The sequence below is a fragment of the Malaclemys terrapin genome, chromosome 3, assembly GCF_027887155.1.
Source record: "Malaclemys terrapin pileata isolate rMalTer1 chromosome 3, rMalTer1.hap1, whole genome shotgun sequence".
Lineage (NCBI taxonomy): Eukaryota > Metazoa > Chordata > Testudines > Emydidae > Malaclemys > Malaclemys terrapin.
The window spans coordinates 45,984,320-46,005,832 of NC_071507.1; the positions used below are offsets into that span (position 1 = coordinate 45,984,320).

At 39.8% G+C, this 21,513-nt stretch overlaps 1 protein-coding gene across 1 annotated transcript in view; it reads right to left on the reverse strand.

Annotated features, from left to right (window-relative positions):
• The window catches only part of RPS6KC1 (ribosomal protein S6 kinase C1), a 102,148-nt gene that overhangs the window by 36,134 nt on the left and 44,501 nt on the right, over positions 1-21,513 (reverse strand). Inside the window, exons 8-10 of the mRNA XM_054023553.1 lie at positions 19,859-19,980; positions 15,195-15,287; positions 1,219-1,266 (exon numbers count right to left, since the gene is read on the reverse strand). Of these exons, the coding sequence (XP_053879528.1) occupies positions 1,219-1,266; positions 15,195-15,287; positions 19,859-19,980 (263 nt within the window). The remainder of the gene's footprint in view (positions 1-1,218; positions 1,267-15,194; positions 15,288-19,858; positions 19,981-21,513) is intronic.

Consider the following 21,513-nt stretch of genomic DNA (forward strand, 5'->3'; position numbering starts at 1 on the left):
GTCTACGTTCTAGAGACAAAAGAATACCCTGGATTCACATGTTATCCTTATGTTTCCACCATACTTTAAAAACTAGAAAAAGGTTCAGTTCCTGAAGAGGTAATAATTTTGGCACACAGATGAATTTATTGGAATGGAGGGGGCGGGAAGTAAGCGTGACCTACTACTATATTGATAAACAAGATGTAAGGAGTAAAATGGAAAAATATACAGTTCATCTAGTCTGCCTATAGATGCAATGAGAATGCTTACCTAGGGTCCAATATCTGAACTATATAATGTTTACAAATGGCCATTTGTGAATTATAAATGGAATGATTTTCCGCGCAGAGTATGTGTTTGGATTTTTAAAGCAAGATAAATAGAATTAGAACAATTTACAGCGTGTGTACACAGTGTTCCTGAAGCTGAGGTGTAAATAAAGTTTCAACAATTAACTACAGCATAGTCTTTGGGCCTCAGTTCTGCAGCCGTTACTCGGGTCAGTAGCCTAATTCAAATCAATGTGATTCCTTGTGTGAATAAGGGCTGCATCAAGCCCTCAAAGTAAACCAATTCCCAGCCCCATGGATTCACTGGGTTCTCAAAAGAATTTTTACCTGATTTACATGAATCACAGGAGGCAAACCTTAAGGATATAATTCCCATGTAGGGAAGTTCTTATTGTTAATTTAATAGTTTAGTAGCCTTAAACGGACCTTTCACATTGTAGTAATCTATAATTTTAAGAACATAGGAATTGCCATACTGGATCAGAGCAGTGGTCCACCTCATCAAATATTCTGTCTCTCACAGTGGCCAGTACCAGATGCCTCAGGGAAACAAGCAACAAATCCTGTAGCGAACAGTTATGGAATAGCTTGTGTACAGGAGAAATTTCTTCCTAACTTATGCCCTGAAACATGAGGGTTTATATCCCCTATGCTCTAACATAACTCTGATCCTTTCCTGAAGCCTGCTAAGATATTGGCCTCAATGATCACACCACTATCATGATCAGTGGTAATGCTATGGGTACAAGAACTACAGAGAAAAAAGGAAAGGCAAGGCAATGGAAGAAAGTGAAAATATAATTCAAATGCATTTAGAAGACAGAAATGTTAATGTGCCAATAAAATTCACAGAGATGGCAACCATAAAAATAGGAAATATTTTCTTTGTGTGGAGTAAATTAGCAGGCGAAGTTGTTTAAGAAAGTAGAATAAAGATTTTACTTACTTTCAGTATAAAAGTCTGCTGTGTTCTAGTATCCATTACAAGTAAAACCTAAACAAAACATAATTTAAAGAAAAAATAATTTTAAGTTTCTCATTAGTATAACGCTACTTAACAGTAGGCAACTCAAAAATTAACAACTGAACATTTCTATAGACCAATACTGCATGTTATTAAAAAACAGTGCACAATAAAATACAAAAAAATCTGATAACATTAGTAAGACCTTTACTGATTTTTTTTTTTAAAGACAAATAGGATTCAGGACATGAAAGATGTCTCCCGAATACTGCAGAAACTTCATCTGATTACCAATCAGCTGCCTGAAAATGTAAACCTTGACAACCAAAAAACCCCCCCAGAAAACACCAATTGGTGTTTTATGAGTGAGGGTATAATTCAGCAGAACTCAAGTTAGAGTAACTGCATAAAAAGCAGTGTTACCTCAGTTCAGTCCAACACTCCCTTCTCCCAGTAAGACTTGGTTTCACACCACCAGGTTTCTTATACCCAAGTTTTGTTCCTTCCCCATAGGCTCCCTGTTTTCTTGAGGGAGGGAGGGCGTTTTGTCTTTTAAGGTGAGGCTGATGGTCCCTCCCAGGAAGTCAAACTGAAGACTGTTTGTGTTGGAAGAAAAACCAAATTGTGCATTATGGTGATAACATGGCTTGCTCTAGCACTTACTGGTTGTGACAACACCTACAAATTTTTAATGCCTTAATCAGTTCTACTATCACTGCTGTTGAATTCCTCCACAACCTTATAATTTTGGTGCATTTATAACTGGCAACACAAATTGCTGCAGGGAAATCCAGCTGTCAGGACTGCAATATTACAGTAAGATGGAAAGAGAATATTTATTTAGGAAAGGAGAATGAATTCATTGCAGAAAGGGGAAAAGTTATAATTTTTGTGCATTTATAACTGGCAACACAAATTGCTGCAGGGAAATCCAGCTGTCAGGACTGCAATATTACAGTAAGATGGAAAGAGAATATTTATTTAGGAAAGGAGAATGAATTCATTGCAGAAAGGGGAAAAGTTATAACTTCAAAAGACAGTCTTCATTACAGTGTACTGGCTTTGCTGCAGACACAACATAGACAACTTCATTTGTAACTTAGTGACACCACCATGGGTGTTAAAGAACATTTGTTACTTTTGCAGGAGAAGGAATCTAATTAGTTAATTTAGTATTGACACTTGTTTGAAAGACAGCCCCCAGAAATTCCAATTTTAGGGAACTGTAGTTCTCCAAATCTCTTTGTATACCCCCAAACTCTTGAGCATGTTACCCTTGAATTCCAAGAGTATAGATGCTCAGGCATATCTGGAGAGTTCCAGTTCAACACAATAACCTAAAATGGTACATGTACAAGACCAATACTCCAAGATCAAACATGTAGAGAGTGTCTACTCTGAGTCCAATATTCACTTTTTAAATTTCTCCACACAGTTATGCTTCCAATGTAAATACAATTACATTTTAAAAAAGAAAAACTACATTAAAACATTATTTAGGCAGCAAAGTGAAGCATTTAAAAAAAAAAGAAAGACAGGAAATGCAAGATTTACAGTTATCCATACAACCTGCAGCACAGAGTGCTACAACTTGAGCTATAGGACTAACTACATTAGATGGCAGCAGCAAAACACATTCCAGAGGGGTGATGGGCCAGTGGCACCATGTTCTGGTGCCAGTGGGTGGCAGGAGCAGGCCAGCCCAGCTTTCTCTCCTTCCCCCTACCCCCCACTTTCTGGGAAGAGGAGCACTCCTGCCCCCACTGGCGCCACCAAAAAAGAGGGATGGTCTGCTGGGATTGTGTGCTGGTTGGAGGGCTCTGAGAAATCCACTCAGCTCTCCCTCCCCTCTGAGAGTTGGGGGAAGATCCTGTCCCATGTGGTATCCATAAGGTGGGGGTGGAATGGAATGCTGGAGCCACATGCTGAGTCCCAGGATAATGGTGCCCGGACAGCAACTCACAGATATTCCCAGTAAAGTAACAGCTGTGTGGGCCTAGCTCTTTAGAATGTTCATACTCAATTATTTGGGCAGACTCCCAACATATTCCAGAGGAATACAAGCAAGAGAAGGGAAATTGTGATTTTTAATCAATTATAACTATGCTAAACCTGAACGGAATTTCATGGGATGAAGACAAGGTACGTCCCCAGCCCAAGAACTTTCTCCCTGCCTAATTTCAAAGCCTGCTGCAAACAGTGGAGATGTTAAACCTTCTTAAGGAAAGGTTGCAATAATCTTTTCTAATGAAACCTAAGTATAAAGGTCCCTACCAGCACTTTCTATAATACTCATTCATTGCACAGTGTATAAAAATACTTGGTTGTTTTAAGATGAAGATTTTAAAACACGAGTTTATGCAATCTAACTAAAATAAAATATTTTATAGCAGCCTCTAAAAATTCTATTTGCCCACTAAATGGATTAAGGTTTTTGATGGATGTGTTGAATGTCATTTTCATCATAAATGGGAAGGCTGGTGAGTAGATAATGTGCCTAGGCAGGTGAATTTTCATGATGATTTTGTAAGCCTGTTCTATTGGGCTCTCAGAAACAAAAAAGCCAGTGGAATAAATCATTGGTTTACTATCCTTGCTTAGCCACCATGCTTAAAATAAAATTTACAAGATATGCCAAATTAAGACAGATAAAAATTGTTAGGAAGTTATGTTTTGTTTACAGGCACTTTGTCTTCTTTTACCAAGTTTATTTGTAGGTAGGTACTGTTCACATTGAGGCAATAAATACAAGAACATATGTGATTTTTTTAAAATGTGCCCTTTGACTGTCAATTTCTCCCAAACAGGTGTTGGCTAAATGATTATAAATTGGCCTCTGGATACACCTCTTCAACTGAGCCGTACAGGACTGGTGATAATATAATTAGACTTAAAAACATCAGGCTGGTGAATGCTTTCCATCTGTTTGGCAATAATGTTTAGTTAACAATAGTCTTTAAAAAAAGCACCTTCAACTTCAGCTCTTAAAGTTATTTATAGGGCCATTCTTAACACACCAGCACTCTTGCTAACAAGAGCTTTAGCCACTTGGAAATTATTAGCCATACGGCTGTATACGAAAAGGAATGTCTGCATTTAACATCTGTATCTCATGCATCAACCTCATTTAAAGTCACTTCTTAATGAACAGTTCTATGGCTCTGTATTAATATTATAGTTGCATGCACAAAGATCATAAGGAGCCAAACATTTTTTTTTAATACCAACAGTAGGCCAATCAGTAATGAAGCTGTCAGCATAAAGGACAAAATAATAGCTTCTTTAACCCTCAGACAGGATTTGTTCATTTGTAGAATACAATACACCAATTTAAAAACTGCTCATGGGTTTGCTCACCTTTATAAAGACAAAAATCTAATTTGGTACTAATTTGATACAATTGTCTTTCCAATAAAAGGCTCCTAAAGCCATATTTTATTTCATGATAAAACAAGTGCTATAACTAAAACTGTCATGAAATAATTATCTTTGATGGCATACCTTATTGCACAAATACAATTAATGTATTCCTCCCTTTCATGTTTCACACTTGCTTATCAGAACTGTATTAACATACGGCGTACCAGAGCAGACTACCGACTCTTCGCCCTATAGTAACATATAGAATGACTGCCACTAACTGGAATAAAGCAGACAACCTGTCCCTTAAGGGTTAGCTTCAGCTGTTATATTACAACATCACAAAGACTAGCAGCTACTCTTTTTCAACCGTAACAGAATAGGTTTTAACAGATAATAGTTCCGTGTCGCTGAGGTTCACTAGCTAGACTGATTAACCAGTCTCTCCAACCAGCCACCATTCCTTTGCTTTTTCTCTCCAATCAAGCATTATACTCACTCCTGTTTGGTCGTTTTCTCTGTTTAACTCAAAATTGAAATCAGTTTCCACAGATTTGGAAAATAATCCACTGCTCCATTTTGTTTGCTAGAGAATTACTATTTATTAAGTACCTCTATATCTTGGCATAACTGATTATTTTGTCATGATGGAAGTTTAGAGAAACTGCTAGTGTCATCCATTTATCCTAGGTTGACAGGGTAGATCTAGGATATATTTAACTTACTTTGAAATGACTGCAGAGTAGGGACCTAACATTGTACGGAAGCAGGTATGCTCATGCAACTTATCAAAACGTAGTCCATAATTGGCCTTATCTGCACAAGTTACAAAATGGGTAATTACCACACTATTATTGGCATTACCATAACATGCAAATGACATGCAAATCCAAAAGGGGATGAGCCAGAGAAAGAAAGAGGCACAACCACTTCATTTAGACTGCAGTACATCTACTCTAAAAAGCATAGTACTTACACAGCAGAAAAAAAACAACCTCCTCTGGGCTACCTTGCAGGACTACTGCTGTAACCTACTTTTGCAAAGATGAAACATAAATCCAGTGGGTTAAGCACTGACTTGCTCTCAACATCAGAGCCTTCGCTCCTCAGACTTTGGGGCCAAACATTGTTTACTACTGGTATTGTCACAGTAGGAGTTATTTATACTGGAATTCATCCACTTCTCTCTCTCACTGCAGAGGAGAGTGCAGGTGTATGTTCCTTAGGGAATTTTGGTAGGACTTCCTTTCAAAACACACAGCAACCAGGGTCAGTGAGCTCCCCCATAAACAGGCTTGACTTGAGAACATGAAGTTCCATAGCATGTTCCTTGTCCCAATTCTCTATCCAAAGCGATGGCATCAGGAGCATCAGCAACAGCAGATTGTGGACAGGCACTTCTCTTATGTTATGTTAGGAAGCCAGTCTGTTCCTGGCTTTCGGATGCTGATGGAAGCTGTTGGGTAAGGATGACTGTAGCGTGAATTGTGAGGTCTAATACCTTATAACAATTAACCATCACCCACAGTATTATGCACCCATCTTCAGAAGGGAGGCAACATAAGTGCTATGCCAGACATTCGCCATTCATGGCAAGTGAGACTGTGATACAAAAGGAGACTATGCAAACCCTATTCGTCATACTAATGTGATATTGTTTTAGGCTTTAAAATCCTCCAATATAGCATGTTACCACCAAGAAAAAAAACCACAGGTAGGCAGTGCTACAAGAGCCAATTCACAACTACACAGGAAGTTGACAGGCAAAGAATATTGCAACATTAGCACACTCAAGTGTGCTTAGTACAGTGTCAATGTTCTCCCAGGCAGCGTCCCAAAATGCATATAAACAAGGAACTATTGCCACCTCGCTACTACAACAAAGGGGGGAATCAGTAATACCTAAGGTAATGACATACCAGTTCTTTGTGGGTATGCAAGCAAGATTTCCCATTTCATTTTTAAAACTGGAAGTCAATTCTGATGTTACGTGAAACTACTTTTAAAAATAATTGCACTTCAGAGACCTTCACATAATTGATTTATAATTGTATCCAACAGCTCAGTTTACAAACAAACAAAAAACTGTTTAAATACATTACATGCAAATGGAGAAAAAACAAAATCTGACTTGTAAATAACCATAGTTTAGCTTTAAGAAAACAGTTAATTTTAGGATTCTTTACGTGCATAGAAATTAGCAAGTGTTTCAGTATGCTAATTTTTTTAATTAAAAGATATTTCTGCAGTAAAAGCTCTTTCATATGCACTACTGATTCTTCATCAAACGCTAAGTTTCCAACTTAACACCAGTATAGCCGGTGGCAGCCTGAAGGTTTACCATCTGCTGCCACCCAAAGTCACGGTGGCCACCTTCAGAACATATGCATCAAAGCCTTGAGATAAGAGACTGAAGGAATATTGCAGAAGTCAGCATAAGGGGAATCACAAACCCAGAGGCAGGCAATAGGCAAGTCACCAGAAAAAGAGAACATGGTGAGCCATTAGTCACCCTACAAAACACCCAACCAAGGTCACAGGGGACACTATTGGATCAACTAAGAGCTGCTATAAATGCACTGCTCTCTCACGGGTGGTTTTAATAGAAACGCAGTTGCCTTACCAACTGCAATTAGGTTTTGCCTTGTTTTAATCTACTGCTGTTGCTGCTTCAATGCTACACATTTTTCAGAACAGAACACAACATAGTTACACTAGCTTGAGTTTGTTCTATTTACTTGACCAACATTATTAAAATAAATCAAAAAATGGCTTCCTAAAAAGTGGATTAAAGTGTGTTGATGTGGGCTACAAATACCTCCTGTATAATCAAATGAAATGCATTACAAATTTTAACTACATATCCTGGTAGTTTAAGGTTTTTGGAGATAAGGCTACCACCAAGGGTATAATTTTAAAAGCTGGCTTTATCCTCTGTTACTGAATTGAAGTTCTATTTTGAAAATAAACGTGCAATAACATTATCAATGGGTTCTATGCTTATTGTATAACTCCAGATCAAATATGCTCCGTTTATGAGACCGTTTTTCGAACCACAAATCCTCCAAACTCAAGCTGGGATCTGATGACTAAGCTGGGGATTTTTTTTTAGTCTTTGCTTATCACTTCCAGGACTAAAAAGTCAAGTAATAACCTCAGTAATACCTGTGAAATTCCATTGCCATCCAGGAGACTGCACAGGTGTAACTGACCAGAATTTGCTACATAAATTTGTTTATGCTATGGAAGTAGGAATGAAATTCACCTTATTCTCCCCTTAGCTGTGTTGGCTGTGCAAGGCTAATAGGAGTAAATGGTCTATTTAATAGAAATTTATTTTGCTACTAAATAAAGTCACTTCAGAGCAGCTCTACCCCACCCCCGACCTTTATTTATATTGTTTTATGCTTGCACATGCATGCACACACTCAAAGATTATAAAGCCAAGAAGGCAACTTTAGTAAAGCACTGGGCTGATACTTGTGGGGGGAAAAAAACAAATTAGTGCTCATCATTATCTGTGCAGTCAGTGTGATGCCTTCAGTTATCCCTTTTTTTTTTTAAGTGATTATCCATAATTAATTTATGCTTTGTGGATTCTCTTGATGAGCAATATTACAGTTAACAAAAGAAAAACTGTATTGGTTTAATTACTGAAAGTGCCAGAGAGCAGCAAATATCAAAACTCACTTATGTTTTTAGACTTTTAGTTGTGCTGTAAAAGGTGAAAGCTTACTCCCTTGAAATAGACTGGAAATTAGCCAAAAATTATGCGTGGCAATATATCAAGCTGGAGGAGGTATCCAGTGGATTATAATACAGGGTATCATCCATAATCAAACAGTTATTAAATATAAAGCATCAACTGTGCTAAGCAACTTATTAGCATTTAGTAAGACAAGGTCCTTTTCCCAAAGAACAAACTACTTCTACATGGAAGCTGGCAGATGGCCTATAATGAATCAGTGAAATGAAGCATGCATTGTTAGTCTCTTGATTGGGGGGGGGGGGAATGGAGAGAAGGGGTTAAATTTATGTTATTCTTCTGTGTTAGAAGAAACTGCTCTTTAGACTGTTCTTATTTAGCATCTTTATTAATTACATGAAATCAAGTAAATAGTACAACAAATATTTGCAGCAAGTACTGAAATACAGAGGGACTTAGAAAACAAGAGAGTTTAGAAAACAAGTTAAAAAAAAAAAAAAGATTCTGATGGAAACATGCAGTCCAATACATAAGGGGAGAAATAATCTTAAGCACATACTCAATGGGAGGGGACGTCTGGGAACCAGAAGCAAGACCTACTGGAGGGTTAACAGAGCAAATACAACATTAGTTTGCTGTGTGATGGGATTATAAAGGCAAGCCTGGGTGATTCAACGCTGCCTACCCCAAGGCAATATTTCAGAGCAGGGAGGTAATAATCTCTGTCCGTACAACTGTTGTGTAACTGCACCTGCAGTCAATTCTGGGCACCATATTACCAGAAAGTTATTGACAAATCTGAGGGAATTCAGAGAAGAGTAACATAAGTGATCAGGGAACTATAGGGACTGAAGTATGATTAAAGATTTCAAAAATGTACGTGTGTATGTGTGTGTTAGTATGGCTAAGCAAAAACATATTAAATGTGTCAAGTGTGTAAACTCCAAGGTGTGAGATTATTTTCTTTAGTTTAATAAAACTGGATAGAGCTAGGAATAATAGAATGAAACTATGGAAAACAAAAGCTGAATATCAGAAGAAGAGACTCTTCTTAACTGTGAGATATGTTAGGTTGTAAAACAGTTTCCTTAGGAAAGAGGTGGAAGCCTCAAGTCTTGGGACCTAAAACTAGACTAGATATTAAAATGTATTTTAGGGAACAATTCTGTAATGACAGGGAAATGAATTGAGTGATCCAAATACTTTTCCATCTTTAACTTCTATGTGTACTATAGTAGATTTGAAATTGCTATAAAACAAGGTAGTCATTTAAAACACTGAGATTACAAAAAAACTACTCCTAAAACAAGTTTTCTTATTTACATTACTAATAATAGCTAGATTAATCAAATTGTAAATATTTAATCTGCTTTTTAATGACTATGACATTTATTTGTTTCCACCATGTTATGTTTGGGCAATGAAAATAAGACTAGTCAGTTTAATTTTTGTTTACAGTTAGTTTCAGACTTGTTTCTCTTTCCGGTTCTTGTCATCATCATAATACCACAATAGCGGGAATGTGTGAATTGAAATAGTTATGCAATTGTTGTAGCTACATTTTCTCCAAGTCTTTTATGCTCAGTTACTGTACAAACCCATAACTAACGTTGGGGAGAGGAAAATCATCAAAATTTAGCAGAATGTTTACCTGACTGCAATGTGCCAAAATATGAACTGATGTCAACATAAATTGTGCAACTGCAGTACCGTTTAAACTCTATTCAAAGTAAAACTGAGGATTAAAATATTTAAGTTTCTAAGGGGAATTAGTAAACATGGAGTAAGACATAGCTACTGCAATATTAAACATTCATGTACAACAGAGGAACTGTCATAACACAAGCCCATTTTCCTACCCTTTAATTAAACTCAATTAAACTAACCATAACCCGTTGAATTCAACTAACTATGGTTCTGCAGTATATTAAAAAAAATGCATTATGCAAGCAAGTACCACATGGATTCTTTACATTGTGCTACCTTTTTTTTTGCATTTCTGCTTTTGAGGCTGACATAAGTAATAATCATATCATACTTTTTAAATAATTAATAATACTGGGTGTCATGGTGACTTGCCCCTAGAAATAAAGCATAATAATTTAACATTGGGGATCTGATTTCTCACATACAGCATAACACTGAAAAGAAAACCAAATATTTGTAATGAAGCAAAGTTATATAGTGCAATGAGATTTTTTTCAGTTCTTCAGAAAAATTACAGGAAGAGATTTACATCCATGTAAGAAGCCTGTTCAAAGACTTCTGAATTAATTTTAGCAGGACACAGATGATAGTGTTCTAATTCCTAGTGTTTCAGATTATGTTACATACATTTTAACCAAGAATCTATTGAACAATAAGCCTAATTCACACAAGTATTGGCAGATTGAGCCTGTTACTGAGATCAGAATCATCAGGGAAAATCCAGATAGAAGTCCACTGAAGCCAATTGTGTTTCTCCAGTTTTACACGGATACCGATTGCATCAAATTTAGCTGTTTGGGGGGAAAAGTTATGAGACATTGCTTATAGCAGCATAGTCCTTGCTTAACAAAGTCTGCTTTTAAGGGCTACAAAATTAATCTTTAAATAGAATGAATCTAAATAACACAGGGTTGCCCACTAAAGAATAAGACATTGGGCTTGAAACAGCATTGTTAAGGTGTCTGCAGTACCATGGCAAATCAGTTTCTTCAGGGGCTAATTATAGCTTCAAAATAAAGAGCTGCTTGCGGGGACAGAAACTCAGCATAGCTTCTGCAACACATAAATATTTTGAACTAAATAAGTTATGAAAGAAAAGTTTTCTACTTCAAAAAGAAGTCTGCAGGTTTAAGATGCTTTACTGTGCTCATGTAACTGATTACATTTGGTCATGGGGTATCTATAGTTAGACACACACAAGTCTACTCTTTGGCATGATACATTCACATATCCACAATAGATTAGAACCCTGAACATTCAAAGGACAAGAACCTCATTTTTCATTAGATTAAAATACCATTAAAAAAACAAACAAACAAACAAACAAAACCTATTCACAGGAGGGCCCTTCCTGTTGTAAAAATATAAAAGCCTGTGCCGAGTAAAGCAGCACATTGCTTACATTTGAAGCAAACAGCCCAAATGAAAAAAAGATAAGAAAGCCATGGCCAAAATGTTCCAGAATTGACTAGTAGTTTTGGGTGCCCAGCTTGAAGGAGCCAGAGTTTCAGAAAACGATGAGCACCCTATTTTCTGAAAATCAGGCCCTTTACAGGCATCTCAAGTTGAGGGCACACACAAAAAAGTCACCCAGTCCCTTTTTTAAATCTTGGCAGCATATCCAACCAAGGACTCAGTGTCTGAGAAAAGTTCCAGAGAAGCTATTTTTTCTGAGTCATCACTGGTATTGCACAGTTGCAACTCCACAACATCTAGCAACAGTAGGGGCACTAGGAGATAGACTGGCCACCAACATTTTTACCGTATTAGCATCTAGATTTGTTTTGAGCAAAGTTAAGCATCACAGTGGCACAAATTCCATTAGTCCATCTCCCTTAGCGCTCTCCTTGTTATTAGGACCAAGGAAGTTGTATCATGACTAGAACAAAGATTAAGAGATTGCCAGAAAAAGCTGTGTGTGATGCAGACCTGGTTACCCCCTGTTGTGTCCCAAATCATTATAAACTACTTTAAGGCAACTGTGCTACAGAGATGAAAGATCAGGCTGTCACATGATTTTGCCCCATCTTCACAGATAAAACACATTATAATATGGTTTGGGCTAAATGTTGCAAATGGATGCTCCCACATGGCTGCAATTGAGACGAGACCAAAGTGTCACTAGCCTGCTGATTTGTACTCAAGCACTGCAACACACAGTATAGCATGTGTTAAAGTACCTACTTCTCAGAAAACCCTGCCTTTGGGATGCCACTTGTTTCATTTTTAAGAGGACACTGCATCCTGTAGATGTTAACAGCACATCACAAGCCTGTTCAGGGAAGAGCAAACCTATTTAAAGAGTTCATATGAGGGAGACCGGTTAACATGAGATATCTTGCTTTGCAGCAAGGGGCAGGCTGACAAGTCACAGATATAGACCACACTAACTGCTGAAATGGATCAGGAGCGTAGCAATGGTTTGGAAAGGTACAGACCACACATAAATGGTGTTTCCTGCATATGGATGTTCTCCCACACCTCGGTCTAGAAGTGGCTTTACAAGGTAAGCAGCAATAGGCACTCTTAGGGCTTGTCTACACTTACTGGGGGATTGACAAGTGACGATCGATGCATCAGAAGTCAATTTAGCGGGTCTAGTGAAAACCCGCTAAATTGACTGCAGATCGCTCTCCCGTCTACTCCTATACTCCACCGGATTGAGAAGAGTAGGGGGAGTTGACGGGACAGCGTCTCCTGTCGACACTGTGTAGTGTGGACCCGCGGTAAGTAGGTCTAAGCTACGTTGATTTGAGTTACACTATTCACGTGACTCAAATTGCGTAGCTTAGATTGAATTTCCCCTGTAGTGTAGACAAGGCCTTATACCCTGTGCTAAGCATTAGCAGTGAGAGATGAGACTGTCTGCTCTGCAGGGATATTAAAGATGCCATAGAAGGAGCAGAGGTTTGCCTCCATATCCTTGACCAAAACTGACTGTTGTGCCATGCACTGGCTGAATACCTATTTATGCACGCTAGCCCAGTAGTAGCTGCTTTTCTGTGGTGAGTGAAACTTCAAAGTATTACGAGATCCTTTAGACAATCTAGTATTTATAAATTTACTTGTGACATGATGTCTGTATTACGTACACACTTGTACTCTCTGGAGAATGCTTGCTTTCAGTGTCACTAGTTACATTAGTGGTTTATGCACATGTTTAAGCTCTCCCAAAATTGGAGCCTTAGAGTGAGTGTATTGGGGGTGCATGAAGAAATGGGACATAAATGTACACAATGATTTACAGTGAGGGTAAAAAACACAGTCCTACATACATACTACATATTTTATATTCACACAAGAGTGCTTATTTTGTGAGTGTATATAAAACATAACATACTCTATGATGGGGCAGGGATTGACTTTATACTTGCTCTAAAACACTAGGTACACTTATGACACTATAATCAAATGATGAAAACAAACTATATCTCAGAGTAAGATTAAAACTTAGAAAAAGAGTAGAGAGCCCGGGAGCTGGTATACAAGTAGACAGACATCTGAAAATGTCTTGCTCCATCTATGAACAATAATTCAAATTTAACTCTGCCCCCTATGGCATACTAGCTGGCTGGCTATACAACAAAACACTGTTAGAACGCTTGCCATGGTGATGTCTCCAATATGAAATCTCTTTTTTTTTTGTCACCACAGTAACCTTGTCTCTTTGCAGAAGAAGTTCTGATTCCAGGATCTGGATATTCAGGCTTGTACCTAGAAGCTTGCTAGATAGAAATCTAGTGATACCTGGGAGATTTAGTTAGCCCATGGAATAAAGGAGCTTAGCCCTACAAGGTGTTGAGCATCACTTCCAAGTTACTAATCATTTCAGTATTTTGTGGTCTTTAAGACGGAAAGACATTTGAAGGTCTTACTCCATCTCTCTACAATAATATCATAGCCTTGTATGGACAATTCCTAAGGCTCTAGGCTGTCTGCTCCATTTCTCCTTATGGGGGATTATGAGGTTAGGTAGTGCCTGGAATCCCCCATAGTCTTAAAGATTTATACAATACACACAGCTAACAGCTATAATCAGCTTATCAAATTGGTCTTTCAATTGCTCCTTAATAAATATCCAGAGAGAGAGAAACACTAAATAGATTAGACACTTGCCAGCAGATGAAAGGAGATACAATGTATATGATATTATAGCTAAAAGGTCCTTGCATGTTGTGAAAACAAGGTTAAAATCTGAGTGTATATAGCACAGAGGAGAAAACATAGTAGTTATGCATGCAATTAAAACAGTATAGGCAAAAAAAAAATCCAAATTGCTATGTTCAGTCTAACGAAAGAGAGGAACAAATTCAGAACTAAGAGTATAGCAGCAATTTTTAATAATACAAGTTATAAATGGGTCATGTGACCTGAAATACAAAGCACACAAGCCAGGGATCACTCAAGGAACAATGAAAAGGCATCAGGGGAATGGAGTGGCAACAAGGAAATGAGTCATTACAAGTTGGATTAGTCATTGTCTCATTACTGAATAATATATCATCTTAAATGTACTTGGTAAAGGGATAACTAATCAGCGATATCAAAACAGTACAGCTACTTTATGCACTGTTATTCTTTCAGTCACTTAATTAGGCTTGCAAAAGATCTGTATGGTCCATTTCAGTTTACACATTACAGAGGGATATTATCCCGAGATTTGGGGAGATTTTATCTGAATGAGTCAAAAATTAGTTTGACTTGTTCTAGATCTCTGCCTTGGCTGGGGATTTGAATTCAAGGTTCTCAGAGGAGAGAGAGCAAATATCTTTTTCCCAGGGGTTCCCCTTCCTCGAGTTTCCATATTGCACTGACTGTGGGAAAGTGCATGAATTTTTACCCTTCTGTATTTCAAATAACCATCAGTTTAATAAACTGAAAATGTATCGACATGTCCTTATCCCAGTATTGTAACAGTGACATTATTTTCAAAAACCAGGCCCCATCCTACTGAATGCCACCAAACATGTACCTCATCCTTTAGCTCAAATATATTTTGCATGACCTTACATGAATTGCTTAGATAAAAGCCTTTTTTCTTCTACTTTTGTTATTTTAAAGTGCAGATGCATTTGAGTCATTTTCCCCTTTTGTTTCATATCCTTAAGATCCACAGCTTCAAAGACAAAATGTCAGCATGCAGTCGATTTATGACTGAACTCTTGAAGAGACACTGAAGAATTACCTTGTCAATCACCCCAAGGACTCTGAAGGCCTTCAGTTCCTCGGCAGGGCTCCTTAGGTTCCAAGAGGGCCTTGAACTTAGTGATCCTGGAGGCTAATGGAAGATATCAAAGATTACACATCAATCAGGGTGGTACTTGAAGGAAGACTGCCTGCTGTAGCAAATGCCAGGCCGAAGGAAACGAAATTTATCATAAATAAGAGAGAGTGGAGATGAAAGGAGAACTTTTCTGTTTGTCCTTAAATGTAAGGAAAGTTGCAAGTAAATAAATCAAGATAACATTGAAAACAAAATTTTAAAATAGAAAAAGAAATGAGTTTATACAGTTTCCAATGTTTTGCAGAGGTAATGAAACTTCGTAACAAATAGCTGAGCTCCCACCTGGCAACAATAATCAATCAGAGCCTTATAGTTATTCTGGATTCACAATAGTTCTGGGCTTAAGGGACAGGAAAAAGGAAATTAGAAACTTTATAAATTACAAGAACACAAAATATAGAATGCTAAACAGTGCTCTTTTTGTTTGATGGCAAGTGCTCATGGCAGTCATAAACCCTGATGTAATAAGGTACACAACACAATGATCCCCAAAACAGCCTTAGCCAAAGGTAGCTATGCATTACCCACCCAGAAATAAGTCACACTGAAACAGATGAGAGTGCATGTTAACTATTCAAGTAGTTAACACGGTTTTTTTGGTCTCTGTTGTGTTTTGTGACCTATCAGAATGTAACTTACACAGTTTGTGTGTCAGGCATATGTGTTCACTGCTGTATACACACACTTGCATAATACAAGCCCTGCTATTCTCTCCATCTCCCTTGCATACCTGGAATAACAGAATTTCACCTGAAAACAAAGTTTGGATTTTACTCCCGAGAGAACTTGTGGTGAAAAGGGAATACATTCTGCAATTTGTAGCACTAGCTCAACTAAAAATGACAAGCTACCTGCAGTGTCGTGCTGTGCCCCAGGGGTCTGGGGTGGGAGAAACCCAGCTGAGACCTGCCAGACACATCCCTTGCTCCATCCCTTTAGAAGCCACAGAATGGCTTCTATGGTGTCACTGAGAAAGGAATCCAGGCCACAGAGAACACACTCCTTTCTGCACCAATCTGCTTGCCTATGTTAGATCGCCAGGTGCTGGCTCACTTCCAATCTGCCTATCCAGCAGTTGTGGTAGGAGGGGACAGGGACCTGTATCTGTTTACTTGCTCCACAGATCACCATGCACACCCATGACACTTGAACAAGTCATATTTTCAAAAGGTTCTAGCCACTTACCTGCCCTAACAAAGAATAATCAGATCCTTTCCCCCAAAAAAATCAAGTATGCAGCTTCCGCACAAAGCCACAGACCCCAACCCGCTACCTACAAATAAGACAGCTTCCAGCGGCTTTACAGATTAAAATGATTAAACTAAAGCAAAGCTCTTTTGTAAAGTTTATTTTTTTCCCTGTGGAGAGATGTAGTTTCCTGAACAAGAAAGAAAGGAAAGTTCCAAACCTATCACCTTCAGCAGCTACCATTGAGGAAAACTAACTCCAGATGAACCCACCCTGCCAGATGGAAATAAAGAGCTAACAGCAAGGAGGAGTGAAGGGAAATCTGAGGTAAACTGTGGTCCAGAATAACAAGACAAACATTCCTGAAAATGAGTGAGTCTCTGAGCCTGGCCAGTAACCACTGTCCAAAAAAAGCCACCCTCTTCATTCTCATCTAGACAAACTTAGGGTTACCATATTTCAACAAGCAAAAAAGAGGACGGGAGGAGCCCCGCCCTAGCCCCGCCCTGCCCCTCCCACTTCCTGCCCCCCCAGAACCCCCAACCCTCCCCCCGTTCCTTGTCCCCTGACTGCCCCCTCCTGGGACCCCTGCCCCTAACTGCCCCCCGGGACTCCACTCCCTATCTAAGCCTCCTTGCCTCTTGTCCCCTGACTGCCCCAACCCTTATCCACACCCCCACCCCCAGACAGACCCCTGGGACTCCCACGCCCCATCCAACCACTCCCCACCCCCTGACAGCCCCCCCCAGAACTCCCAACCCATCTAAACCCCTCTGCTCCCTGTCCCCTGACTGCTCCGATCCCTCTCCACACTCCTGCCCCCTGACAGCCCCCCCAGAACTCCCAACCCATCTAAACCCCTCTGCTCCCTGTCCCCTGACTGCTCCGATCCCTCTCCCCACTCCTGCCCCCTGACAGCTCCCCCTCAGAAGTCCCAGCCCCCTACCCCCCCGCTCCTTGTCCCCTGACTGCCCCCTCCTGGGACCCCTGCTCCTAACTGCCCTCCAGAACCCCACCCCCTACCTAAGACTCCCTGTTCCTTGTCCCCTAACTGCCCCCTCCTAAGACCCCCCCCCAACTGCCCCCCAGGACCCTACCCCCTACCTGTACCCTGACTGCCCAAAACTTTCTCCACTCCCCTCCAAAAGCCCCCACCCGTTTCTTGACTGCCCCATCCAGAACCTCCCTGTCCCTTCTCCTGCCCCCCCTTACCCTGCTGCTCAGAACAGGGTGTTGGGCTCTGTGCCAGCCGGACACATGGCTGAGCTCCCCAGCACAACACAAAACCCGGTCCCTGGCCCTGCACAGGGCTGCCGGAGCGGGCTGCAGGAGGAGGAGCTGCCGGCCGGCTCAGAATGCAGGGAGGGGGGAGTGGGAGGAGGAAGCTGCTCCGGAGTCCAGCCCGGGACTTTCCTGCAGCCCTCCCAGCCGCTCGCTCTGCTCTGCCAGGGGAGGGGGAAATCCCGGACATTGTGAGTGCTTTACAAATTCCCCCCGGACGCTATTTTTAGCACACAAAAGGAGGACATGTCCGGGTAAATCCGGACGAATGGTAACCCTAGACAAACTTCATGTCAAACACTACGTATGTCAACATTTGAGGGCATGTGTCACTATTCTCACCATGTTTTCTTAAGATTGCTGTAGACAAGAAGATCAGCCATGCTACCTAATTCTTGACAGTGACAATCACGGAGTCAGGTCTATTCCCCTGGTTCTCTTTTTGCTCACAATGATGCCCGCCTCCTATCTCACAGCACTTTACATGCTCTTTTAGGTGCCTCTGTTGTCACCACATTCCCACTTCTGATCAGAACTCAGTTTCCATCTCTGTGGGCCACTGGACACTGGTTGTCCCCAATGTAACAATCTATGTAAATTAATTCCAACGATCTCAAATAAAAGCAAAAACTTTATTTGGCACAAGAGTAGAAGAGAGATAAAAATCAAGAATGAATAATAAAGTAAAATAAATGCTTAGATACTAGCACAATAGTGCCACTAGATGGACAAAGCTTGTGCTACCAAGTAAGGCAATTAAGTCAAGAGCAAAATTTGCTCAGCTAAAGTGAAGCTTCTCCTAGCTAGTCAGCTTTGAATGTTATCAAGGAGAAATGCAGGTTTCTCTCTTTCCTCTCCTTTTTCTTCGGATGTATTCCTTTTAGATCTGCAAAGGAGGCATTTGTCCAATTCATGATATGAATGATAGAGGGTGGTTCCATTGCCCTTGGGGGGTCCTTGTACAGTAATACCTGTTTCTTCCTGTTATCCAGCCATAGTGAATTTTTACTATACAAACTGTAATGGGTTCCTCATATTGTCTTCCTGCTCAGTTTCCAAAAATACTGGATTTGCATTCAGTCAAGATTTTCCCCACTTCCAAGAGCATTTGGCCTAAGGAAAGACAACCAGCAGGGAGTTCACAGAAAATCTCTGCTTAGTTTTGACACCTCTTGGAAGAGGGTGGTCCATTGCTATGTAGATGTGGATAACAGACCACAGTATTAAAATTCTCTCAAGTACAACTGATAGACGTATCAACTCTCACAAAATGTTTCTCATTTAGAATGTCCCCATAAATGTATTTGTGGTCTCTTATTACAGAAACAGTTCCCCTTCAAAACAAGATTGGGGAGGCAGGGTGGGAGGGGGGGAAGGTTAAGATTTACTTTGGATTAGGGGGCTTAATTTTATCTGATTTTCTAAAGCTTTGCTTTTTAACTGCAACAATCTCTTTAAAAAACTGCTCTTAGGGCTGTGAAAAATAAGACAAAAGAATTTTCTGCCCTTTTTGTCCTTACTTAATACAAATGTAGACAGACAAGAAGTTTGACACTTTTATGTTTACTACCTGGGAGCAGTCATTGACAATCACACACAGTTTAGTGTCACTGCAGCAAAAATACAAACTAAGAACAGATGAGTCCCACGGGAACTGGATGGGGAAGGGCAAAGTAGAGATCTATTAAGAATGTCTTGAAACAGGATTTTTTTTGCACAAGTAAGCTCAGCTAAGGATATCTGCTTAAAAAGGTGGAAGCTACCTCAAAAAGCAATTTAATATTGGCAGAAGCTGCTGAATGCCCCAACTCCGTTTACTTTATAAACTGCGGAGTATGAAGTAAAAATACTTAAAATCCACTGATAGCACTTTTTAGAACCAGGTACCCTGCATAATATTACAAAAAGTAAACTAAATCAAGAAGCACCAAAGAATTTAAAAAAACTATAAAAAGTTACCAGAAAGGACTAATGTGTTCAGGGTACATACAAGAGCTTAGCTAATTTTAAAAACGGTTTTGAGACAACTAAACGCCAAGAAATTCAGACAGACAATCTTACAGATTCAATTTCAGAGAAATGAAACTAAAGCCTACCCCAGAAACTGATCCATCTTCAGAGAAGGATTTCTGGTATAGGCTGGAAATTTTTTCAGCACGCATTAGATATTCTGCAGTCTTCCTTTTCACTGCTTCTCGACGAGTTGGACTTGACTCACCTAGATGGAGTAACAGAAAATGGTGAGGGTTTTTTTTTTTTTTTTTTTTTTTAAAGTGTTTCCAAATATTTGGGCAAAGAGATTGACTTGATTTTGCTGTCTTTGGCTCCAGCCTTATTCATTGATTCTGATAGCCAAGCCCAATAATATTAGATTCCATGTTCCCTGATTTGGGTATTCTGGCAAGGATACAGTTTAAGACTCATTACATACTCAAATAAATGAAAACTCTTACCTTATTTTTGCCAATTTGGTGTCAGTTTCCATGGAAACAAAATTAAGAACTGGAGGCAGCAAGTGAAATGGACTCTGTATCCATGGAAATCAGATAAGTGCATATACGGTAAAGGTTATAAATTACTACTTTAAAAAACAGAAGAGGTAAAACTTGCTTATTTCCATCCTTCTGACCTATACTTCCATGAAAATGGGACCAGAAATGCCACTAATAACCAGCTGAAAGCAAGAACTCACACAGATTTCAGCTGCTGGCTGCTCCCTTCCTTTTTGGCTAAGAGGCTAATAAGTTTCAGATGGTCACCAGCCAGGGTGACAAGATGGAACCACTCCGCCCGCAGGCAAGATACAGCAGTAGCAGCCTGATGAGAATTCAAGCCCCCTCCCAGCAGTTCGGAGTAAGGGCTAGGCTTCTAAATAGGGCATTGTGGCTGAATCTTATTAGCAGATTCATCATCTTTCATATCAACCGCTGGATAAAAATGTTCCTAAATTTCATTGTTGTCTTCCACTTAGGAAAGAATAAACTGAATGTGTCTTGTTTAAACAAATGCAGGCTACTGATGAGAGCATGGATATATATGGTCTGTAAACATGGGCCCTAGCCCTGGGTCCACCCATACGTCACCCTCTCCCCCAAGCCAGCAGGAGCTCAGCTCCAGATGGAGGCCAGCAGCCCAGCATTGGGGCCAACGCTGAGGCTGGCGGGGCTGGCGCTGGTGGGGGGTCCAGGGCAGTTCAGAAGGGGCTCCTCGGCCACGGGAGCGGGTGTTTGGGGCTCTGGCAGATGGTGGGCTTGGAGGGGGGGGGCCTCAGGCAGAAGGGATGGGGCCTCATGGACTAGCCACCCTGAAGGGGAGGCCTTATGCGCCACCCATGTGTGTAAAAATGCAAACAATATACTTTTTAAATTCTCAAAACTGGCTTCCAGTCCTGTTGCTTCTGTCTGTAGAAGGAAACTTTATCTTGTACAGATGTCTGCAACTTCCTTAGAGATAGTCATCAACCCCTTCGACATCCATCAAGACTTATTTCTCAGGAACAGCTAATTTGTTTATATTAGTAATATTTGGCTTCTCTTCAGCCAGCATTTTCAGTTCACCAGAAGATTTTAAGACTAGTATAAAAGTCAAGCTACTGCTGTAATTGTTGATTATGTGTTTTTAGTCTGGATGTTTATCACTGTTTACCTATTTTTCTCCCCAATGCCTCAGTTATTTTAGAGCAACTAACACACAAGACGGCATGTCCCTTTGAGTTTTCGTTGTTCTCTCCTATTTTCATTCAACATTAATT